The following is a 21,177-nucleotide window of genomic DNA, read 5'->3' as shown; positions in this document are numbered from 1 at the left end:
GCCAAGTACAGCAGAGAGCAGTCTGACTCCTGAAGTCTCCTGGGTGATTGTAGCTGCAGGTCCAGCTCTCATCAGTGTGAGGGGTTTTGAACTCCGAGCTGAGACCAGAGAAGCAAAGCTTCCTCTGTGACTAGACAGCCTGACAGCTGTAAGAGTCAAATCATATTAAAATACATCTGCTATTCTTTTGGTTTTGGTGAAAATAGTGGCAGTATATTTTTTTCCACATATTCAGTACATAGTGTCTGAAACCTGCCATAATCTATTCCATAAACTTAATGTTATTATTAGAAATGACAAATTATCAAAGTATTGCATGCAGATAGAAAATGTTAGTAACCAAATATTTGAGTAGAACTGACCAGACCAGATTAACAAAGCGTATCAGTCAGAAGACAGACAGTGAGGTAATCAGATTTAGATTGTGTATTGAGTATATCGGTCACACCATATCTATTTTGACAGTTGCAGCTAACATTTTAAATGTGGTTACGTATATCCATTACATTTTATGTATTTTAGATCAAAATGTTTCATATGAGGTGAACAGTGATAAATGTCCACGCTTTTTATTTTGTAGATATTTGTAATACATAGTATCGTGTTTTTCACCGTTAAAAATGAAAGCACTTTATGTATTCTTGTCCCTATCATTCCTATCATTCCTATCACTTTCAGCTGACTCATGAAGTATTTTGACCAATTCATAAGTGTATTTAAAGTAGTCAAAAGTTTAGTATTTGTTTGTAATTGAATTGTGCAGGTTTGCAGTTTGGTTTGGGTTATGTTTTGGCCCATAGTAAAATTAATGGTGGATGATGAATGGAGCCATTTTCTGTCTAATCATGATGATGGCCATGAGTTAATACAGAATCATAAATCAATCATGAAAATGGTGAGTGAGAAAATGTTAAAGAGTGGCTACCAATAAAAAACAGCTAACGTTCTCCCCGTTACCCTAATGTTGGGTTCTGAGAATTAATGAAATAGTACTTATTCATGTCACTGATGGAGTGCTGAGGTTTTACAGGGTCTATCACCAGAAGTTAATTGGTTATAGGAGGAAGGTATATGTGGAGGGTCCTACACTAGAAATTTAATGGTTATAGGAGGAATGGTATAATAGTGGAGGGTCCTACTAGACAGATAGTGAATGGTTGTATAGGAAGGACGGTTATATCGTGGAGGGTCTACACCAGAAGTTAAAGGGTTATAGGAAGGAAATGGTTTTGTAATATAGTGGAGGGTCTACACAGACGTGAATAGGTTATACGGATGGAAGGGGTATTATAGTGGATTGGGTCTACATCCCAAGAAAGTTAATGGTTTGTAGGTGGCATAAGGTATATAGGTGGTATGGAGTCTACAGACCAGTAAAGTTAAGGGGTTATAGGAGGAAGTTATATAGAGGAGGGTCCCATACACCAGAAGTTAATGGTTAAGGAGGAAAGGTATATAGTGGAAGGGTCTACACACAGAATGTGTAAATGTTGTAGGGGGAAGGCATACAGTGGAGGGTGCTACAACAAGAAGTTAAGGGTTAAGGAGGCAGGTATATAGTGAGGTCACACCAGCACAGTTAACCGGGTTATACGGAGGCAGGTATTTAGTGGAGGGTCTACACAGAAGTTAATGGGTATCTATAGGAGGAAAGGTATATAGTGGAGGGTCCTACACCAAAGTAATGGTTATAGGGGAAGGTATATATGGATTGGGTCTACACAGAAGTTAATGGTTTATACGGAGGAAGGTATAAATAGTGGAGGGTCTAACACCGAAGTGATTATGGTTATAGGAGGAAGGTAATATCGTGGAGGGTCTACACCAGAGTGGTAAATGGTTATAGGAGGATATGGATATATTAGTGGAGTTTGCGGTCTACACCAGAAGTTAATGTTTATAGGAGGAAGGTATATAGTGGACGGTCTACACAAGAAGTGTTATAGGAGTATATCGGAGGGCGTCCGTCTACCAGCACAGGATGAATGGTTATCGAGGATGGCCACGGTAAGTCCATATCGTGGCAGGGTCTAACGAGACTAGTACATGCGGTTTACGCAGCGAGGTATATAGTGGAGGGTCTACACCAGATTTGATGGTATAGGTGGCATATAGGGAGGGTCACACGATATATGTGTGTTTAATTAGGGAGTGATTGTGAGGGTCAGAACCCAGAATAGTTAGGGTTATAGGAAGGAAGGTATATAGTGGCGGGTCTACCACGCAGAAGGTTAACGCTCTAACGAGGCCTCTGACCGCCGGGTCCGGGATCCCCCACCGCCCCACACACTGATTAGCATAGCTAGCAATTAGCTTCACAAGTCGATAGTAGCTCTAAATTATCATTAAATCACCAGTTCCAGAGACACCAGATGAAAGATACAGATCTATGGTGATTATAAACGCCACCGATTTTCAAGATTTTTTAAAATTGTTATCTATGTTGTGAAAGACAAAAACATGTAATGCTATTAGCTAAACAGCGGTTACGAAAAAATAGCACCTTTTTCTAACTCCAGTCAGTTTCTTACTACTTCAGGTGCTATCACCAAATCTTCGGCTAAATAAGATATTGATTAGCCACTACCAAGAAAAACCTCTTTCAGAGTGGACAGGTCTGATATAAACATATTTATGGTATAGGATAGGTTTTGTTAGAAAAAGTGCAATCTTTCAGGTAGAAATCACAAGTTTTACAATTGTGCACCGACCATCACAGGAGACGACTAGAATTAACTATAGAGAGCAAACGTGTATGACCAATTTATCTTATAAGAACATTTCATAAGAATAGACAAAGCGATAGCAATGGAAGACCCAGATCTTGTGATTCCAGACAATATTTAGTATTAAGCGTTTTACAGCGAAAACAAATAAATCGATAAGTTAGCCTACCACATGTGAAGAACGTTACCAGAGCATCGATTCCACCAAAGAGCGCTATAAACGTAATCACAGCCAAAATATATTTATTTTTTTCAACTTAACCCTTCTCAGGAATTCTTTACCGATGAATTTACATTTAAGTCATTTTAGCAGACGCCCTCTTATCCAGAAGCTTGACTTACAAATTGTGCATTCACTTATGATATCCAGTGGGACAACCACTTTAAATAGTGCATCTAACTGCTTTTAAGGGGGGGGGTTAAGAAGGATTACTTTATCCTATCCTAAGGTATTCCTTCAAGAGGTGGGGTTTTCAGGTGTTGCTCCGGAAGGTGGTGATTTGACTGCCGATGACTGTGCTCGTGAGGGAGGTCCGCATTGGGGGTGCCAGAGCAGCGATACAGTTTTCTACTGGGCTGGAGCGGGAACTGTTACTCCTCAGAGTAGGGGAGGCGAGCAGGCAGAGGTGGATGAACGCAAGTGCCCATTGTTTGGGGTGTAGGGGCTGATAGAGCCTAAGGTAGCGGAGGTGGCCGTTCCCCTCACAGCTCCGTAGGCAGCAACGCATGGTCTTGTAGCGGAATGCCGAGCTTCAACTGGAGCCAGTTGGAGAGAGGGAGGAGCGGGGTGAGCGTGAGAGAACTTGGAAGTTGAACACTCCAGACGGGTGCGGCGTTCTGGCTGAGTTGTAGGGGTTTAATGGCAGCAGGCAGGGAGCCCAGCCAACAGCGAGTTGCAGTAATCCAGACGGGAGATGGACAAGTGCCTGGATTTAAGGTACTGCGCCGCTTCCTGGCGTGGAGGCAGGGTCGTACTCTGCGAATGTTGTAAGAGCATGAACGCTAACAGGAACAGGTCACCGCCTTGATGTTAGTTTGAAGAACGACAGGGTGTTGTCAGGATCACGCCAAGGTTCTTAGCACCTCTGGGAGGAGGACACAATGGAGTTGTCAACCGTGATGGGGCGAGAATCATGGAACGGGCAGTCTTCCCAGGAGGAAGAGCAGCTCCGTCTTGCCAGGTTCAGCTTGAAGGTGGTGATCCGTCATGCCACACTGATATGTCTGCCAGACATGCCGAGATGCATTCACCAACCTGGTTAATCAGAGGGGGGGAAAGGAGAAGATTAATTGTGGTGTCGTCTGCATAGCAATGATAGGAAGAGACCAGTGAGGATATACAGAGCCAAGTGACTTGGTGTATAGCGAGAATAGGAGAAGGGCCTTAGAACAGAGCTGGGGGAACCCAGTGGTGAGCCAGCACGTGGTGCGGAGACAGATTCTCGCCCGCCAACCTGGTAGGAGCGACCTGTCAGGTAGGACGCATCCAAGCGTGGGGCCCGCGCGGAGATGCCACAGCTCGGAGAGGGTGGAGAAGGAGATCTGATGGTTCAAGTTACAAAGGCAGCCGATTAGGTCTATTGATAGTGATGAGAGCAGAGGAGAGAGAGTTAGCTTTAGCCAGTGCGGAGCGTCCGTGGACACAGAGAAGAGGTCAGTCTGCAGTTGAATGACTAGTCTTGAAACTGACTGATTTGGATCAAGAAGGTCATTCTTGAGAGAGATCGCAGGAGAGCTGGCAAGGACGGCACGTTCAAGAGTTTTGGGGAGAAAAGAAAGAGGGATACTGGTTGTAGTTGTTGACATGGAGGGATCGAGTGTGAGGTTTTTTCTAGAAAGGGGTGCAAACTCTCGCTTCTTGAAGACCGGAAAGGGACGTAGCCAGCGTGCAAGGATGAGTTGATGAGCGAGGTGAGGTAAGGGAGAATGAAACGGCAGCAAGTGTGAGTTCCTCCAGGACTTCAGTGGAGTATCTCGGATACAAGATTGATGCACAAGGCTGCACGCCAACCAACAGCAAGGTGGAAGCAATTGTAAACGCACCGTCAGCACGCCAAAATATCTCAGAGCTGAGGTCATTTTTTGGGGCTCCCTGATAACTATTACGGAAAGTTTGTTGGCAAACTTGTTCCACATTGTTTGCATCCGCTTCACAACTGCTGCAGGCGCGATACAAAGTGGAAGATTGGTGCCCACAATGCGAAGAAGCATTAAGAACTTGCAAACAGCGTCTGCTAAAGAGCAAGTGGCTTGCCGCATACAACACAGAGATGAAGCTGAGACCTCGCGTGTGATGCATCTCCCTAGCGGAGTAAGGAGCCGTCATCTCACCATGTTCTAATCTCGTCAGGTGAAGAACCCCTATTGCATTTGCATCACGGACTCTGTCACCAAGGTGGAGAAAGAATTATGGCTCAAATTTAGAAGGCGAAGCCCTGAGATAATATTCGGAGTGAAGAAGTTTCACAATACCTGACGGAAGGAAGTTTCAACTGCTTTGACAGATCCACAAGCTCTGTTGGCATCCTTGGACCAAAATCAGCTATAGCCTAACTCCTTGCTTGCATTCGAATGCAACGTTGGGCTCTGATACTTGTTAAGCCTACGACTACGAAGATTGAGTAACAGACGATCCAGTGATCACCGGCATAATTGCGAGTGCCTAATCAAGACACCACATAGTGACTCCGCCAGTGAAGATGATAGAGGCAGTCTTCCAGATCTCTCTCATTGAACGAACTGCCCATATCTGCTTCAAGACATAGCAGAGGAAACAAGGAAAGATCCAGTGCTTTCCACAGTCTTGGGACTTAACATTAGGAAGGTTGGCCAAGCTTCGTAAATGGACGATAAACTTCGTCCATTCATCGCCAAGAAAGACCCAGTTGTCCACTGATCACAGGATGTGTTCCTAATGGGGATCAGGTGGTGGGTACTCAATAAATTCCAGAGGAGACTGCTATCTGACCTGCATGAGGACATCCAGGGAATCACTCGAATGAAAGCACTCGCTCGCAGTTATCTGTGGCTGGCCCTGGACTGGATCAGGACATTCAACAGCATGTAGGCCACTGCTCACGCTTTGTGAAAGCCTGTCATCGCTCAAACAAGCCTGCTGCTGGACCTCTTCAATCCATGGTCCGGCTGCGACACCTTTGGAAGCATCCATGTGGTTAACGCCCGAGATCTGACCAAGCAACATTTCCCCATTTTTTTTTTTTTTTTTTTTTTTTTATTTTTTTGGTTTTTTTTTTTTTTTTTTTTTTTTTTTCATCTTTTTTTTTTTTTTTTGGGGAGTTTTGTTTTTTTTTTTTTTTTTTCTTTTTTTTTTTTTGTTTTTTTTATTTTTTTTTTTGTTGTCGTCGATGGTCCATCTCCAAGTGGATGGAGTGTTCCCTATCAACTGACACAGCTGAGAAGACCATCAATCTCTCAGACACCTGTTCGCATGCCTTTTGGACTAGTCAAGGAGCTCGTATCGGACAATGGCACTCCTTTCACGTCAAAGCGATTTTTGAAATGGTTTCTCAAAGCAACAATGGGGTATAGGCACATCCGGTACCACCTTACCATCCGCATCAAACGGAGGCGCGGAAAGAGCAGTGCAAACCCTTAAAGTAAGGCCTGGACTACGACTCGAGGTATCAGCTCTGTGCCACCCACCACCCTAAGGCTTACCCGGTTCTGTTTACTTACCGCAACTTGGAGTCACAAACCTCACAGTACGGAATGTACACTCGGCTGAACTGTTTCTGAGGACGCCAACCACGTCACCTGCCGCTGACAATTGTTTGAAACCCAGACTTGTCAGCACTGTGGCAAAGCACCAGCTACAGCAAAGAAAGCTCATGACAGACAAACTCAAAGACTGTCAGAGAATCAAAGAGGGAGAGAGGGTGATGGTAACGTGATTTCAGACACCCGCCGAGCCTGTGGAATTCAAGGTGTGATCTTGCAACGCAAAGGACGCTTTGGACTTACCAAGTCCAAATTGGTCATCGCCAGGTCAACGTTCATGTGGATCATCTGCTACGGTCCAAGCCCAGCAGAGACACCGCCGAGAGAAAATCACGACCCCCAGGACTATTCTCCTGACTGTGGCCGTACGGGAGAGACAGAGCCTGACCTTCCACCGAAGCCTGGCCCACCACCGGAGCCCAGGAAGGAGCGGAGATATCCTATTCGACGCGAAAGGCCCCTGCAAAAGCTTGACGCTGTGAGTTGAGACTGTTTGAGGTAACAGACAGTAAACCCAACAAACACTCTTTAATATGTCCTAGATAAAAGGAAAGAAAAAAGGACATTACCTGGGTTAGTTATTAGGATCACAAACTCCATCTTCGGGGCCGAATAATCCCCTGGATTTGTGCTGAGCTCCCTGAAAAGTCTGCTTCAACCCAGTAGTGAAAAATGTTAAGAATGCATTGTTCGATATTGCATTAGTAGTTCCCTAACATATTTACTTGTTCTCTGGGAGTTAAACACTATGGGGGGAGGCAGTGTAGTATCTGGATCTACATCTGTTTATATTAGTTTTATATTAGTTTATATTTATATTAGTTACTATGCTGTTACTAAGCAGTGATGTATTACGACAGTGTACGTTACTTACCTAATAGGAATGCAACATGCGCCACGAGAGTGTGCCCGGGAAAACTGTAGAGCAGGAGAGGTTTTGACTAACGAAAACTAACTGTACCATGCCGTTCCTAACCAGTCACTTATCATCGCACAAACATTATTACAGTCCGTACTAAACTTCTCAGATCTCCGATTGATCACATCCTGTAACTATCATTTTACAAAATAACATATACCAGTTTTGTTCCAAAAATGTTATATTTAACATGCAAACCGTGGTACACAATGAATAATACTGGTAAATCGCCTCAAAAGTCGATCTTATCTTTCAGATGATCTAGTCTTATATTGAAACTATATCATTATACTTACTTAAAAATACAGGTTTGACAGGAATCGCAATATGACAAATTAGTTCTTAATGCAATCGCTATATTTACATTTTTTAAATTAATCCTTTACTTTTCAATACAGGTTGCGCCAAGCGTGTATAGCAAACAAGATGGCGACATAAACGTTTAACATTTATCCGACAAGAAACACGATTTAATCATCATAAATTGTTCTTACTGTGAGCTGTTGGCATCAGAATCTTGGGCAAAGATCCTTTCTTGGGTCGAATCTTCTTTTGGTTCGAAGATGTCCTCTGTCCTTCGAAATATCCCCCTAAGCGATCGAACGGGACCCGAAACGTGTCCAAAGTTTTCAGAGTGCAGCAACAAAGAAATTCCTCAAAATCCGCACTTTAAACGGATGATAAATTGCTATACAACGGTTCAAATTAACTACATTATGATGTTTTTAACAACTTATAACGAACTAAAAACAATGACCGGCAGAAATATCACTCTCTAAACAACGATTTGGAAGGAGGCAGGTCTGATGTCCATTTTGCGCATGACGCAATGCAGGAAGAAGAGCGGTACTTCTACGTTTTTTCGTGTTTTTATAGTGGCTCTGATTGCGCAATCGAATCCATTCAAACGTGATGACCGTACTGCACCCCAGAGGAAGACGTAGGGCAGTGTCGGTTTCTCTATAGATCTACTGCACCTTTAAAACCGAATCCGCAGATCAGGGGTAAAAATTTCTGAAATCTGACTCCCTGTTCAGGAAAAGTGATGTAGAAGTTAGTTCTGTACCAACTCAGGACAAAAATTTCCAGACGGCTATAGAAACTAGAAAAGTGTTTTCTAATCCAATAATACCAATAATATGCATATTTGTACCGATCAAGATTGAGGCACGAGGCAGTTTAATTTGGAGACCAAAAAATGCTTAATGCGGAACAGCAGCCCTATTAAGTTGCAAGAAGTTTAAGGGTTATGAGGGGTATATAGTGTATTCACTAGAGCATGAATGTGTTGGAGTGCAGGGAGTGGATTACATGTGGCACGGCATTGATAAGGAGAAGAGAAGCCATGTGATTAGTGATGAGGGGGGTTAGGTCAAGGTCACCTATAGGGAGAAATATAAAGTGTATCCCGTTATCAGGCTAGTGTCCTGCGAGCATTAAAAAACGATGTTCGTACAGATCTTTATGGAGGACACTCAACTATGCCAGGAATGGTTAAATATAGTGCTTGTGTGAAAATGTTTTTGGTCTGAATGGCAGCTGTATTGAATCTCTGGAAAGAAATAAACTTTGGTTAAGCTTTCATAATGTCTGTTGAGTGGTTTTTACCTCTGAGTTACTTGAGAAAACTAACACCCAAAATAACAGATGGGGGTATGAATCTTTGTGCCTATGTAACTTTCTCATCACTCATCATTCACGGACTCATTCATATGATTATCATAATTATTCGTAGCATCTCAATGAATGGTAGAAAGTGTTTTCAGAAAACTGTCTTCTATTCTTACTGACATACAGTGAAGTGACTCCAAAGATGTACAGGGGACATTATTCACCATAACTTCATTTTCTACTAGGAAAACACATCCAAAACCACAACAAAGACCAAACTGCAAATGCATTCACAAGTTAGTAGAAACATATTGGATGCAATCACTGCAGGCATCGGAATATTGGGACCAAATACTACACTTATGACTAAATAATTTGACCAAAATAATTAAGAATTCTAGATACATAAAGTGCTTTCATATCTAAACCGGTGAACAGATAATGTATGAAAATACCCTCAATAAAGGGTGACAATTCTGTACTGTCACCTATATATGTAACATTTCCATCTCAAATCCAAAATGCTGGAGCAAGCACCAAATGTAAACTGTAGCTTTCACTGTCCAACACATATGAATGTAAGACTATTTGTCGCCTGTGTAAAACACATGTGGATCTGTGACAGATTATTTTCACCTTGTTGGCTTACGCCAATCTGGACCGTATCAATCAGGGAAATCACTTGAGATCAGGTACTGACCTTCAGAGTCTTCAGTTTACAGTGGGGGAGTAATTCCGACAGAGGTCCACGTGGCACGTTACGCACGCATGCCTGCCTGGTTGGCATCGCTCCGCCACAATCCTCTCAAGCTTAGTCAATACTGGAGTTTACATCACAGATCACTCAGCTCGAAGGGTCTCTTCAGCTGTGAAGGGCGTTTAGAACAACTTGTAGAACTGAGGCAACACCTCTCGACTGGAGTTATGGTGTCTGGTGTAGTTTTCACAAGCCAGCTATGAAGGTCTGCGATGAAACCTCAGCATTGAGACAGAATACCACAAGATCAACAAAATCATACGAATAGATATTAGAAAAACACATACGCACAGTAAACACATGGTGGACTCTGGATGCAACAGTTATCACTTTGTTATGGTACCAACTCAATATACCCGGATAACTGAACGCTTCAAGAAGTTTTCTCCAGTTTAGCAGTGGGGGATTCCCCAGTTGCCAGCAGAGAGCAGCTTCAGTGCACCCTGAGATTCTTGAACGAGGTGCCATTTGTTATAACTCCAGAGTTCCAGTTTTCTCTCTTAGGTGGTGAGGGGTCTTGACTCAGAGTGAGATTCATGAGAAGGCGCGGACAGCCTTTCTCTTGTGCTCACTAGAATCAGCCTCCGATCAGGCAGCTCAGAGTAAGATGTTATTATGTGCATGTTACTTGACACTTATACACGCGCTGTGGGTAAATATTTGAACTCACAACGTAGTGAAGAGTGTATAAAATGGTCAGATATTGCAATTGGTTTATTCTCTCAAATAATCATATATTGACGTTAGCAAGATGAATCTTTGCAAGATTTATACCTTGAGAATTTATGTATGCGTCATCACTTTTTTTTGTTTTACATGAGGGTATTTTCATAGCCTCACTAATGGTGAATTCATTTCAATTTATATTCATATCAATAGTTTGTTTTCCAATTAAGAGATATTGGATATAGAGTTACGACTAACTTATAATTAGCATACATTTTCCTCTAAACTGAAACAGTTTCTTCATTGATGATTTATGTATACTGTAATATGTTCATTTTTGTTTCGTTTCCTCACAGTCAAGCCAGACTTCTTGGAAGGCTTTGTATCGCACTTGCATGCAGCGCTCAAGAAAGAACCTGTCCTCTGATATGGTAGTTTATTTTTCTTCAGGTCAAACATCTCATTCCCAGGCGGCTCTTCTCTCTGAAGTCTATGTACACAAGACTCAGAGCCATATCACCTACTGTCGCAAGGGTTGTGGAAAGTTCTTGCTCTTCTGCCGCAGATACTTCCGTTTGAGCTCAGATAGTTGGATCTCCTCTCTACTTAGCGAATGGTCTCTCAGTTCATTCAGTTCAGTGGAACAGTATTGGCATGCTTTTATCTCTCTGGAGAGTGGATTCTCCTGATCCTTCTCGTTGATGTATCGTTGGACTGTTTCTTCATTGGTTCTCTGTGAGCTGTCTTGGCTTGTCTTGTCAGTATGACCTTCGTAAGGTGCTTTCTGAATTTTGGATTTTCACTCCATGTCGAGAGTCCCAGAAGTAGAAGATTTGGAGGAAAAGGTGCAGGTTGTCTCGTCCTCCCTTTGTCAAGGGCTTTTATTCCCATCTGCACTCTTGTACGAAAGTAACTTCTTAGGCTTGTCTCTGGACGGCAAAGACAGAATCAGCTTCCCTGGTCACATCCTCTGGTTTGTGTTTGGTCCATATACTATTCTCAGTATAGATTGTTGGATAGAATAGAGAGACCGAACACATATATTTCATGGCAGCCAGAAATTCTCCCTGATTGGAGATTGCCACAAAGCAGTCACAACCTTGTCCTGGTACAGCCCACTTCTTATTCCTCTTTAAAGAGTCTTGTGGTGCTACAAATCCTGAGTACACTGATCAGTGCTCTATTAACTTATCAATGCCCACCTCTTTCTCAGGTTCCATTTATTCATAGAAAAATCAGATTTGGCCCCTATTAATCACAAGACTGTTGAACAGCCAGTTCCAGTGCACGAATTAATTTAGCTCTTCGTATCGGTCTGGACCTGTCCTTTTCCTGTCCAAGAATTCTTACTTCTAGTTCTTTCCTGTTCTGGTATTTGATAACACCGACAATAGGTTGTGCATTCCGCTTCAAGCAGTCTTTGGGCATCCGTCTTCTCGCTTTCTACTTGTTTCTAGCATTGTGTTCAAGGTACTTATTGCAGAAGAGTCCTTTATCAGAAGACATTTGGTTAATGTGCGCAGCGCGATGATTGCGAGATACCTTCGACATAGATATCTTATCGTGCTAGACGATCGCAGGATCTTCCTGCATACGGCCAGTGTCTCATCTACTGATCCTCCTTTCTTCTTTGTAGTTACCTTTCTTCTCTCCTTCCTGTGTGTCGCCAGTGACAACCTTGGTACCTCTCCTTGCTCTACCTTGGCTGACACTGAAAGGGACTCTTCCATTTCTCGGCTGTCTCCGCAGGTCCGCCGGTAGTTATCCAGAGGAGAGCAGAGGGAAGCAAGATTTCCCGTTGATGAGATTTTGTCAGCAGAACATCCACTGAGGTTGAACTCTGTGACGTCCCAACAGTATTCTTGTTCTTCTTGGAAAATCTAGGGGCAGTCGGCATCATCCGAACCATCAAAATGAACAGAAATTGTACTTGTCATAGTTGGAGATTCTTGATTGTTTTGTTTCCATTGAGAAGTGATTAAGAAGTTCAATGAAAGTGTGGTTCATCCTTTCATTAAATTCAGCTTCGCGGTAAAAGGGAATGAAAATACAAATTGGAATCCTGACTGTGGCTTTTCCTTCAGCTCCAGTCCAGAATGACTTTCTGCACAGAGACTGTTGTTTTCCAATGCCAGCGACTCCCTTTGTCAGCACAGTTCTGATAAGTTTGTCTTGTCCAGTTAAGGGTTTGGGAAGAAAATGTCGTTACATTTGGATTTTGCAGTCTCTGGTCTTGCTTGTTTCCTGGTTTGTTGTCTCAATCCGGTCTCAGTTCATGTTCATATTCGACCTCTCCTGTTCCACTCTGTGATTAGGCTTGTGTAGATCTTATTGAGAAGTGTTGGGTTTCCTTGTTTAGCGATCCCTCAAATACCACATTGAAACCTTCTTCTTTAGATTGAGATTTGAGTTCACGTTGGCAAAATCAGAGCAAGCTCATCTGAAATAAAGAAATAACACAGAGGATATTTAATATTACGTCTGTTTTAAAGGCCTACGGTATTGGTAGGATTTGGTTATTCAACGTTTAAAATTAAAATTATAATAGTTTATTAATCTTAACTGACAGTATAATGTGTAAATGTTTTCATAATGCATTACAGCTGGTGTGACTGATTATATTAATAATTGATGGTATTATAATGTTGTCTCCTCACTCTCTATAAATTAATGCCCAACACATCCTGCTGCCACTTGATGAAGGTCACTCAGGTTGTTGTGTTAAGGCTGCTACAAAATCATTGAGTTACACAGCTTACTTTAGCTGTACTTTTAGCTAACGCTTTTAAATGTTTAAAATCATCATCAACATGAGCCAGACAGCTCTTACTTTTCTGCCAGTGTGTCAGAGCTCCTTCTGGTTCATTTTACTTAGGACGTCAGTGTGTCTTCAGAGCCCCTTTCTGGCACTGCTCTCCTGCTTCTCATCTTCAGCATGCCACCACTTCATTGTCCTGCTTCTGACTCTCAAAGCTTCTGGGAAGTTCTGGACTAAGAATACTCCCTTGAACCTCCTTCAGTTCATTTTTCCAAATGTCATAATTATCTTCTCTTCAAAGCAACTGAAATAAATACAGTAAATAAGTTTAGAAAGAGAAGAAAATGCTTTCTCATACAACAAATTAACTGCTTTTTTTCAAGCGAAGGCCTTTTTAATGCAACGCTGTGTCAGAATCAAAAAAAAAATTACGGAGCTCAGAACAATAGCCAAGAATTAGCCGCCATGTTGATCAACAGCAACCAGAAAATACGTGGATAAAATGTTTCCTTACCTTTGATGATACTTCATCAATCAGTCCCCTAGGCAATCCAAGGTCCCACTAAATGCCTGATTTGTTTGATTATGTCCGTTATTTAATGTCCAATTAGCTACTTTGGAATTGTTTACGCAAAAGCCCTAACCAAAGTCACAAAGCGCGACACTATAACGTGACGAAATGTCCAAAGTCCGGTTTAGGCCGTCCAGTAGGAAACATGTCAGACGATGTACTGAAATCAAATCTTTAGACATGTTGTTAACTGTTTATGACTTGCAATCCTGTTAACGGGATAAGTGTCAATCAAGCAACCGCTGAAAATAGCATAGCGCTACATTCAATAAATATTACTAAAAAAATATTTATATTCATGAAATCACAAGTGCTAAACACAGTTTGCCTTTTGTTTAATCCACCTGTCGTGTACAGATATTTGAAATTATGCTTACAGCGAAAGCAATCCAAGCGTTTGTGTAAATTTATCGATCGGCTCGAAAAATTAAGTAAGACTTAGCATCAAGTAACTGGTCACGAAAGATCAGAAAAGCAAATCAAATTAATAGTTTACCTTTGATGATCGTTCGGATGTTTTCACTCACGAGACTCCAGTTAGACAACAAATGTTCCTTTTGTTCCATAAAAGAATTATTTTTATATCCAAAATACCTCCGTTTGTTTGGCGCGTTAGATCAGAAGATCCACAGGAAAGGCGGTCACGACAACACAGACAAATTCAAATAGTTTTTTCTATAATGTCCACAGAAACATGCAAACGTTTTTTATAATCAATCCTCAGGTTGTTTTTTAAATATATAATCGATAATATACTCAACGCGCTAAATGTTCTTTCCACAGTAAGGAGAGGGAAAAACAATGGCCTGTCCAGACTCTGTTGCGCGAGCAAAAACTCATGTGAAACCTTGACGAGATGTTATGCTGTGCTTGGCTCATTTTTTTTTAATAAAAGCCTGAAACTATGTTTGAAGAACTGTTGACAACCTTGAGAAGCCGATCAGGAAAAAGAAATCTGGTTCATATCCCTTTAAATCCAAGCAAAGGGAGGCTATGGTAACATGGGAGTTTTCAAATAGAAGCCATTCTGTTTGGATTTTCCTCAGGGTTTCGGCCTGCAATATCAGTTCTGTTATAACTCAGCAGACAATATTTTGAACAGTTTTGGAAACTTTAGAGTGTTTTCTATCAATACTAAATGAATAATAATATGCATACATTAGCAACTGAGATCTGAGGAGCTGGCCATTTACAATGGGCTACCTTTTATCAAGTTACTCATATACTGCCCTGCAGCCATAAGAAGTGTAACATACATGCTTGAATAAGCGCAGCAAACGGAGAATTAGATTGACTTCAAGTTGAGAGATGGAAACGGAGCTCCCTCCTTATGGGATACGCGCCTGCCTCAATGCTTGAGCACATCGTGGCAAGTGGTGACTAAATCCCTGTCTCTTTCTTCGCCCGCCGACTTCACATTAAGATCATCAGACAAAGTTCTAATGACTGTTGACATCTAAGTGGAAGCCGTAGGAAGTGAAAATTACATCAATATCTTGCTGTAATTTCAAGGAGAGCTTGGTTTGAAAATCTGGCACCCCGAAAAATCAAACAGGAAGTGGAAGTTCTCAGGTTTTAGCCTGCCATAGAGTTCTGTTATACTCACAGACATAATTCAAACAGTTTTTTAGAAAACTTCAGAGTGTTTTTTTTCCCAAATACTAATAATAATAATCGCATATTTAGCAACTATGACCATAGGAGCAGGCATTTACTCTGGGCACCTCTGTGCACTTTCATCCAAGCTACTCAACACTGCCCCGAGTAGCCATAAGAAGTTAATACCAATAACTCAGTTTTAGCTGCGCAACTTCAGTCATAATACACCGGTTTCCCCTCCATCAAAATGGCATACAAAATGATTCCGCAAACGTTACCACTAAACTTTTATCCAAACAAGTCAAACAACGTTTATAATCAAAACCGTAAGGTAGCCCTAATACTGTAAATAAACGATCCAAATTTAAGACGGAAAATCCGTTATTTGTCTTTACCGGAGATAAACGAAAAAGAAACGCGCTTCATCGTCCATGCGCATGGAAACACTCAGCCAAATGGGAGCCCCTTTTTAAAAGAAAAAAAAAAAAAAAAAAACTTAACCCAACTTCCTAAACCCTCAATTTTTTTGGCAAAGACCAGCCTGAAACTCCTTTTCTAAAGACTGTTGAATCTTAGTGGAAGCTCTAGGAACTACAATCGGGGAGGATTTCGCACTTATAATAAAATTGACAGACATTGAAAACAGTGTAGGATGAATTGTTTTGGGGGGGATTTTGGGTTTTTGTCCTCAAGGGTTTTGCCTGCCTTCAGTTCTGTTATGCTGCACAGCCATTATTTTAACAGTTTTAGAAACTTTTATGAGTGTTTTATATCCAAATCTACATTATATGTCATATCCTAGCTTCTGGGCCTGAGTAGGCAGGCAAGTTTAAAATGGGCACTATTCATCAGACGTGAAATACTGCCCCTACCCCAGAGAGGTTAATAAATGAATTGACAGATTGATAGATTACTTGAGGTAAACAAAAACAAATGTACATAAAAGGACCACATACACTAAATATGGAGGCCAGGTTCTGGTTTGATGACTCTGGGAAGACTACCACTGAGACTCTCTGATCTGATCCTCTCCCTGTTGGTTTTTCTGTGGACAAAACATGAGATTACATCTCTGCATCCAGGAGTACCCACACACAACACACACAACACACACACACACACACACACACAACACCACACACACGACCCACACTAAACCACACACCCACCACACGACACACACACACACACACACAACACACACAGCACACACACACACACACACACACAACACACCACACACACACACACACACACAACACACACAGACCTATGGACTATGAAAATGAACAAAAGGATTAGCCTATGGATTATTTGAAAACAACTAAATGAACATGGGGAAAATGGGAAATGAGAAATTACGAGAGACAGTGTTTGTTAACTCACTGAACCATGACTCATGAAGTTCTTCTTTACCTTTGTTCAAGTAGAAAAGTTCCCCTTCTAAAACTCTATCGGGTAGACGCAATAGAAGGTTAGCTCTTCATGGAACACAAAGCTGGGTATAGGGGAGGCTGATCTTCCTCCTGCTTGATTGGGCTTCAACAGCAACAGAGAGCAAACATTAGCATCTCATCTACTCTGAGCTCAGATGGGGAAAAATGGTTATAGGAGGAAGGTATATAGTGGAGGGTCTACACCAGAAGTTAATGGTTATAGGAGGAAGGTATATAGAGGAGGGTCTACACCAGAAGTTAAGGGTTATAGGAGGAAGGTATATAGTGTATTCAACTAAGCTTGGAATGTGTTGAGTGCAGGGAAGCGATTACATGTGGCAGGCATTGATAAGGAGAGAGAGCCATGGATTAGTGATGGAGGGGGTTGAGGTCAGGTCACCTATAGGGAGAAATAAAAGTGTATGCCCCGTATCACTAGTGTCCTGCCGAGCATTAAAAAAACGACGTTCGTACAGATCTTTAGGAGGAGACTCAAACTATGAGGAATGGTTAAATATCAGTGCTTGTGTGAAAATGTTTTTGTCTGAATGCAGCTGTATTGATCCTATGGAAAGAATAAACTTGGTTAAGCTTTCATAATGTCTGTTGAGTGTTTTACTCTGAGTATTAGAACCTAACACCAATAAAAGATGGGGTATGATCTTTGTGCCTATGTAACTTTCTCAATCATCATCATTCACGACTCCTTCATGATTATTCATAATTATCGTAGCATCCACATGAATGTAGAAGTGTTCAGAAACTTCTTCTATTCTTACTGACAATACAAGTGAAGTGACTCCAAAATGACAGGACATTATTCACCATTCAGTTTCTACTAGGAAAAACATCCAAAACACAACCAAGACAAACTGCAAATGAATTCAACAAGTTTGTAGAATCACAAGCTTGATGTAATCACTGCAGGCAAAGAATATTGGACGAAACACCAAACTTTTGACTAAATTAATTTGTCCGAATATATACTTAACACTTTTTCAAATGGGAGAACAAGATACATAAAGTGCTTTCATATCTAAATGGTGAAACAGATATGTATGAAAATACCCTCAAATAAAAGGTGACTGTCACGTTCGTCTTCCTCCTCATCTGACTATGTGTGCCTGGTAAACACATGTGGATCTGGTGAACATTTATCACTTGTTGACCAACTATAGGAATACTGACCTCAGAGTCTCCAGTTTACAGTGGGGATTCCCCAGTCCAGCAGAGAGCAGCTTCACTCCTGAATCCTTCAGGTCATTGTTACTCAGATCCATCTCTCTCAGGTGTGAGGGGTTTGACCTCAGAGCTGAGACCAGAGAAGCACAGCCTTCCTCTGTGACTCCACAGCCTGACAGGCTGAGAAAGAGATCATCATGACTTCACAAACACACTGTTAGTTTAATAAGTAGTGAAGAAGGACAATGGCAGATGCATTTGGTGTTTAATCTGTTTAGGACTGTGAATGGACAAAAGGATAGCCTGTGGATTATGAAACACACTAAAAAGAAATGGGATGAGAAATGAGAAATGACTAGAGACAGTGTTGTTTAACTCACTGACCATGACCCATGAGTTCTTTTTACCTTTGTTCAGTAGAAAAGTCTCCCTCTCTAAATTTATAGGAGTTCCATAGACGCGTTACTCTCATGGACACAAAGTGGGTACAGGGAGGCTGATCTCTCCTTTGATTGGGCTTCAACACAACAGAGACAAACATTACAGCTCTCATCTACTCTGAACTCAGATGGGAAACATGAGTTTCATTCCAAAACGCTATATATCCATTCCAGAAATGTTCATAAATGATCTCATATTGTTTAAATAATGATTAAACCACTACAAGGCTTTATAAATACTTCTAAAGTGGTAATTTACACTTAAAAGCACATTTGCTGGTATTTTCCTATTGTGAGAAATTGAGTCAAATTAACATGGATCTGTAAGTGCATTCATCTTTAGATATTAGTGAACAACAACATATCAAGTCAAATATAACAGGAAACAACATTCATTCTGCTAACAAGGATATAGATTCTAGTGAGACAAACATATACAGTCAAATATACAGGATACCAACATTCCATTCCTGATAAACATGGATATATAGATATCTGGTGAGACAAACACATATCACAGTCAAATTACAGGATACCAACATTCCATTCCTGATAAACAATGGATATATAGATATCAAGTGAGACAACCACATATCACAGTCAAATATAGGATACCAACATTCCATTATGATAAACAATGGATTATAGATATCTGGGTGAGACAACCACATATCACAGTCTAATGTACAGGATACCAACATTCCATTCCTGTTTAACAATGGATATATAGATATCTGGGTGACGAACACATATCACAGTCAGATATACAGGAAACCAAACAGTCAGGTGATTTAATTATTACTTTTTCTTGCCCAACGCTACTCAAAACCCGCCCACAGGAATGAAAATTAGCCCAAGAAATTTGCTCGTGATACCCCTACATCTTATTTTGGGGCGACAGGTAGCCGCACACACGCACACACACACAACACACACACACACACACACACACACACACACACACACACACACACACACACACACACACACACACACACACACACACACACAACATAAACACATACACACCAGGAGAAATGTTGTGTTTGTTTAATATTGTTTAGACTGTGAAAATGGCAAAAGGTTAGCTATGGATTATGAAAACAGACAGAAAGAAATGGAAAATGGGAGAGGAGAAATGACTAAGACAGTGTTGTTAAACTACTGACCATGACCCATGAGTTCTCTTACCTTTGTTCTGGAGAAAAGTCTCCCTTCTAAACAGTATAGGTAGACCATAGACCGGTTACTCTTCATGGACACACAGCTGGTACAGGAGGCTGGTCTCTCCTGCTTGATTGGTTCAACACAACAGAGACAAACATTACATCTCTCATCTACTCTGAGTCAGATGGGAAAACTGAGTTTCATTCCAAAACGTATATATCATTTTCAGAAATGTTGGTAAATTATCTCATATTGTTTAAAGAAATGATTAAACCACTACAAGCTTTATAAAGACTCTAAAGTGGGTATTTACACATTAAATGCACATTTGCTGGTATTTTCTATTGTGGAAAACTGAGTCAAATTACATGGCATCTGTAAGTGCATTCATCTTTAGATATCTGGGTGAGACCAAACATATCACAGTCAAATATACAGGTACAAATTCATTCCTGCTAAACATGGATATATAGATATCTAGGTGAGACAACCACATATCACTAGTCAAATATACAGGATACCAACATTCCATTCTGTTAAACAATGGATATATAGATATCTGGGTGAGACAACCACATACACAGTCAAATATACAGATACCAACATCCATTCCTGATAAACAATGGATATATAGATATTCTGGTGAGACAACCACATATCACAGTCAAATATACAGGATACAACATTCCATTACTGATAACAATGGATTATAGATATTGGTGAGAACACATATCAAGTCTAATGTAGAATAACATTCCATTCCTGTTTAACAATTGGTATATAGATATCTGGGTGAGATAACCACATATCACAGTCAAATATACAGGATACCAAATTCCTTCTGTTAAAACAATGATATATAGATATCTGGGTGAGAACCACATATCACAGTCAAATATACAGATACCAACATTCTAGTGATATCTAGGTGAGACAACCACATATCACAGTCAAATATACAGGATACCAACATTCATTCCTGTTAAACATGGATGTATAGATATCTGGTGAGACAACCACTATCACAGTCAAATATACAGGATACCAACATTCCATTCCTGATAAAAAGGATATATAGATATCTGGTGAGACAAACAATATCACAGTCAAATATACAGGATACCAACATTCCATTCCTGATAAACAATGATATATAGATATCTGGGTGAGACAACCACATATCACAGTCAAATATACAGGATACAGACATTCCATTCCTGATAAACAATGGATATATAATATCTAGGTGAGACAACCACATATACAGTCAGTATTACAGGAACCAAACATGTCAGTAGTGATTTAATGTTACTTTTTCTTGCCCAACAATACTCAAAACCCGCCCACAAGGCCTGAAAACTAGCCCTAAAAATTTGCTCGTGATAACTACATCTTTTTTTGGGGACAGGTAGCGCAGCGCACACACGCACACACACACACACACACACAACAAACACACACACACCCACCAAACACACACACACACAACACACACACACAACACACACAACACACACCACAACACACACACACACACACACACACACACACACACACACACACACCACACCCAACAAACACACACACAATCACAACACAAGGGAGGG

General features: G+C 41.0%; 2 protein-coding genes across 3 annotated transcripts in view; one reads left to right on the top strand and one right to left on the bottom strand.

The window, feature by feature from the left end:
* Positions 1–18,165, bottom strand: part of LOC111955120 (stonustoxin subunit beta-like) — a 28,756-nt gene extending 10,591 nt beyond the window's left edge. Inside the window, exon 1 of the mRNA XM_070436071.1 lies at positions 17,970–18,165. Coding sequence (XP_070292172.1) covers positions 17,970–18,061 — 92 coding nt within the window. The 5' untranslated portion in view covers positions 18,062–18,165. The remainder of the gene's footprint in view (positions 1–17,969) is intronic.
* Positions 1–21,177, top strand: part of khdrbs3 (KH domain containing, RNA binding, signal transduction associated 3) — a 248,543-nt gene that overhangs the window by 84,667 nt on the left and 142,699 nt on the right. The gene's annotated exons all lie outside the window — the stretch shown is intronic.

Source organism: Salvelinus sp. IW2-2015, linkage group LG30 (genome assembly GCF_002910315.2).
Source record: "Salvelinus sp. IW2-2015 linkage group LG30, ASM291031v2, whole genome shotgun sequence".
NCBI lineage: Eukaryota > Metazoa > Chordata > Actinopteri > Salmoniformes > Salmonidae > Salvelinus > Salvelinus sp. IW2-2015.
Note: the sequence above shows the minus strand (reverse complement) of the source record. Positions and strands in the feature narration are given on the sequence as shown.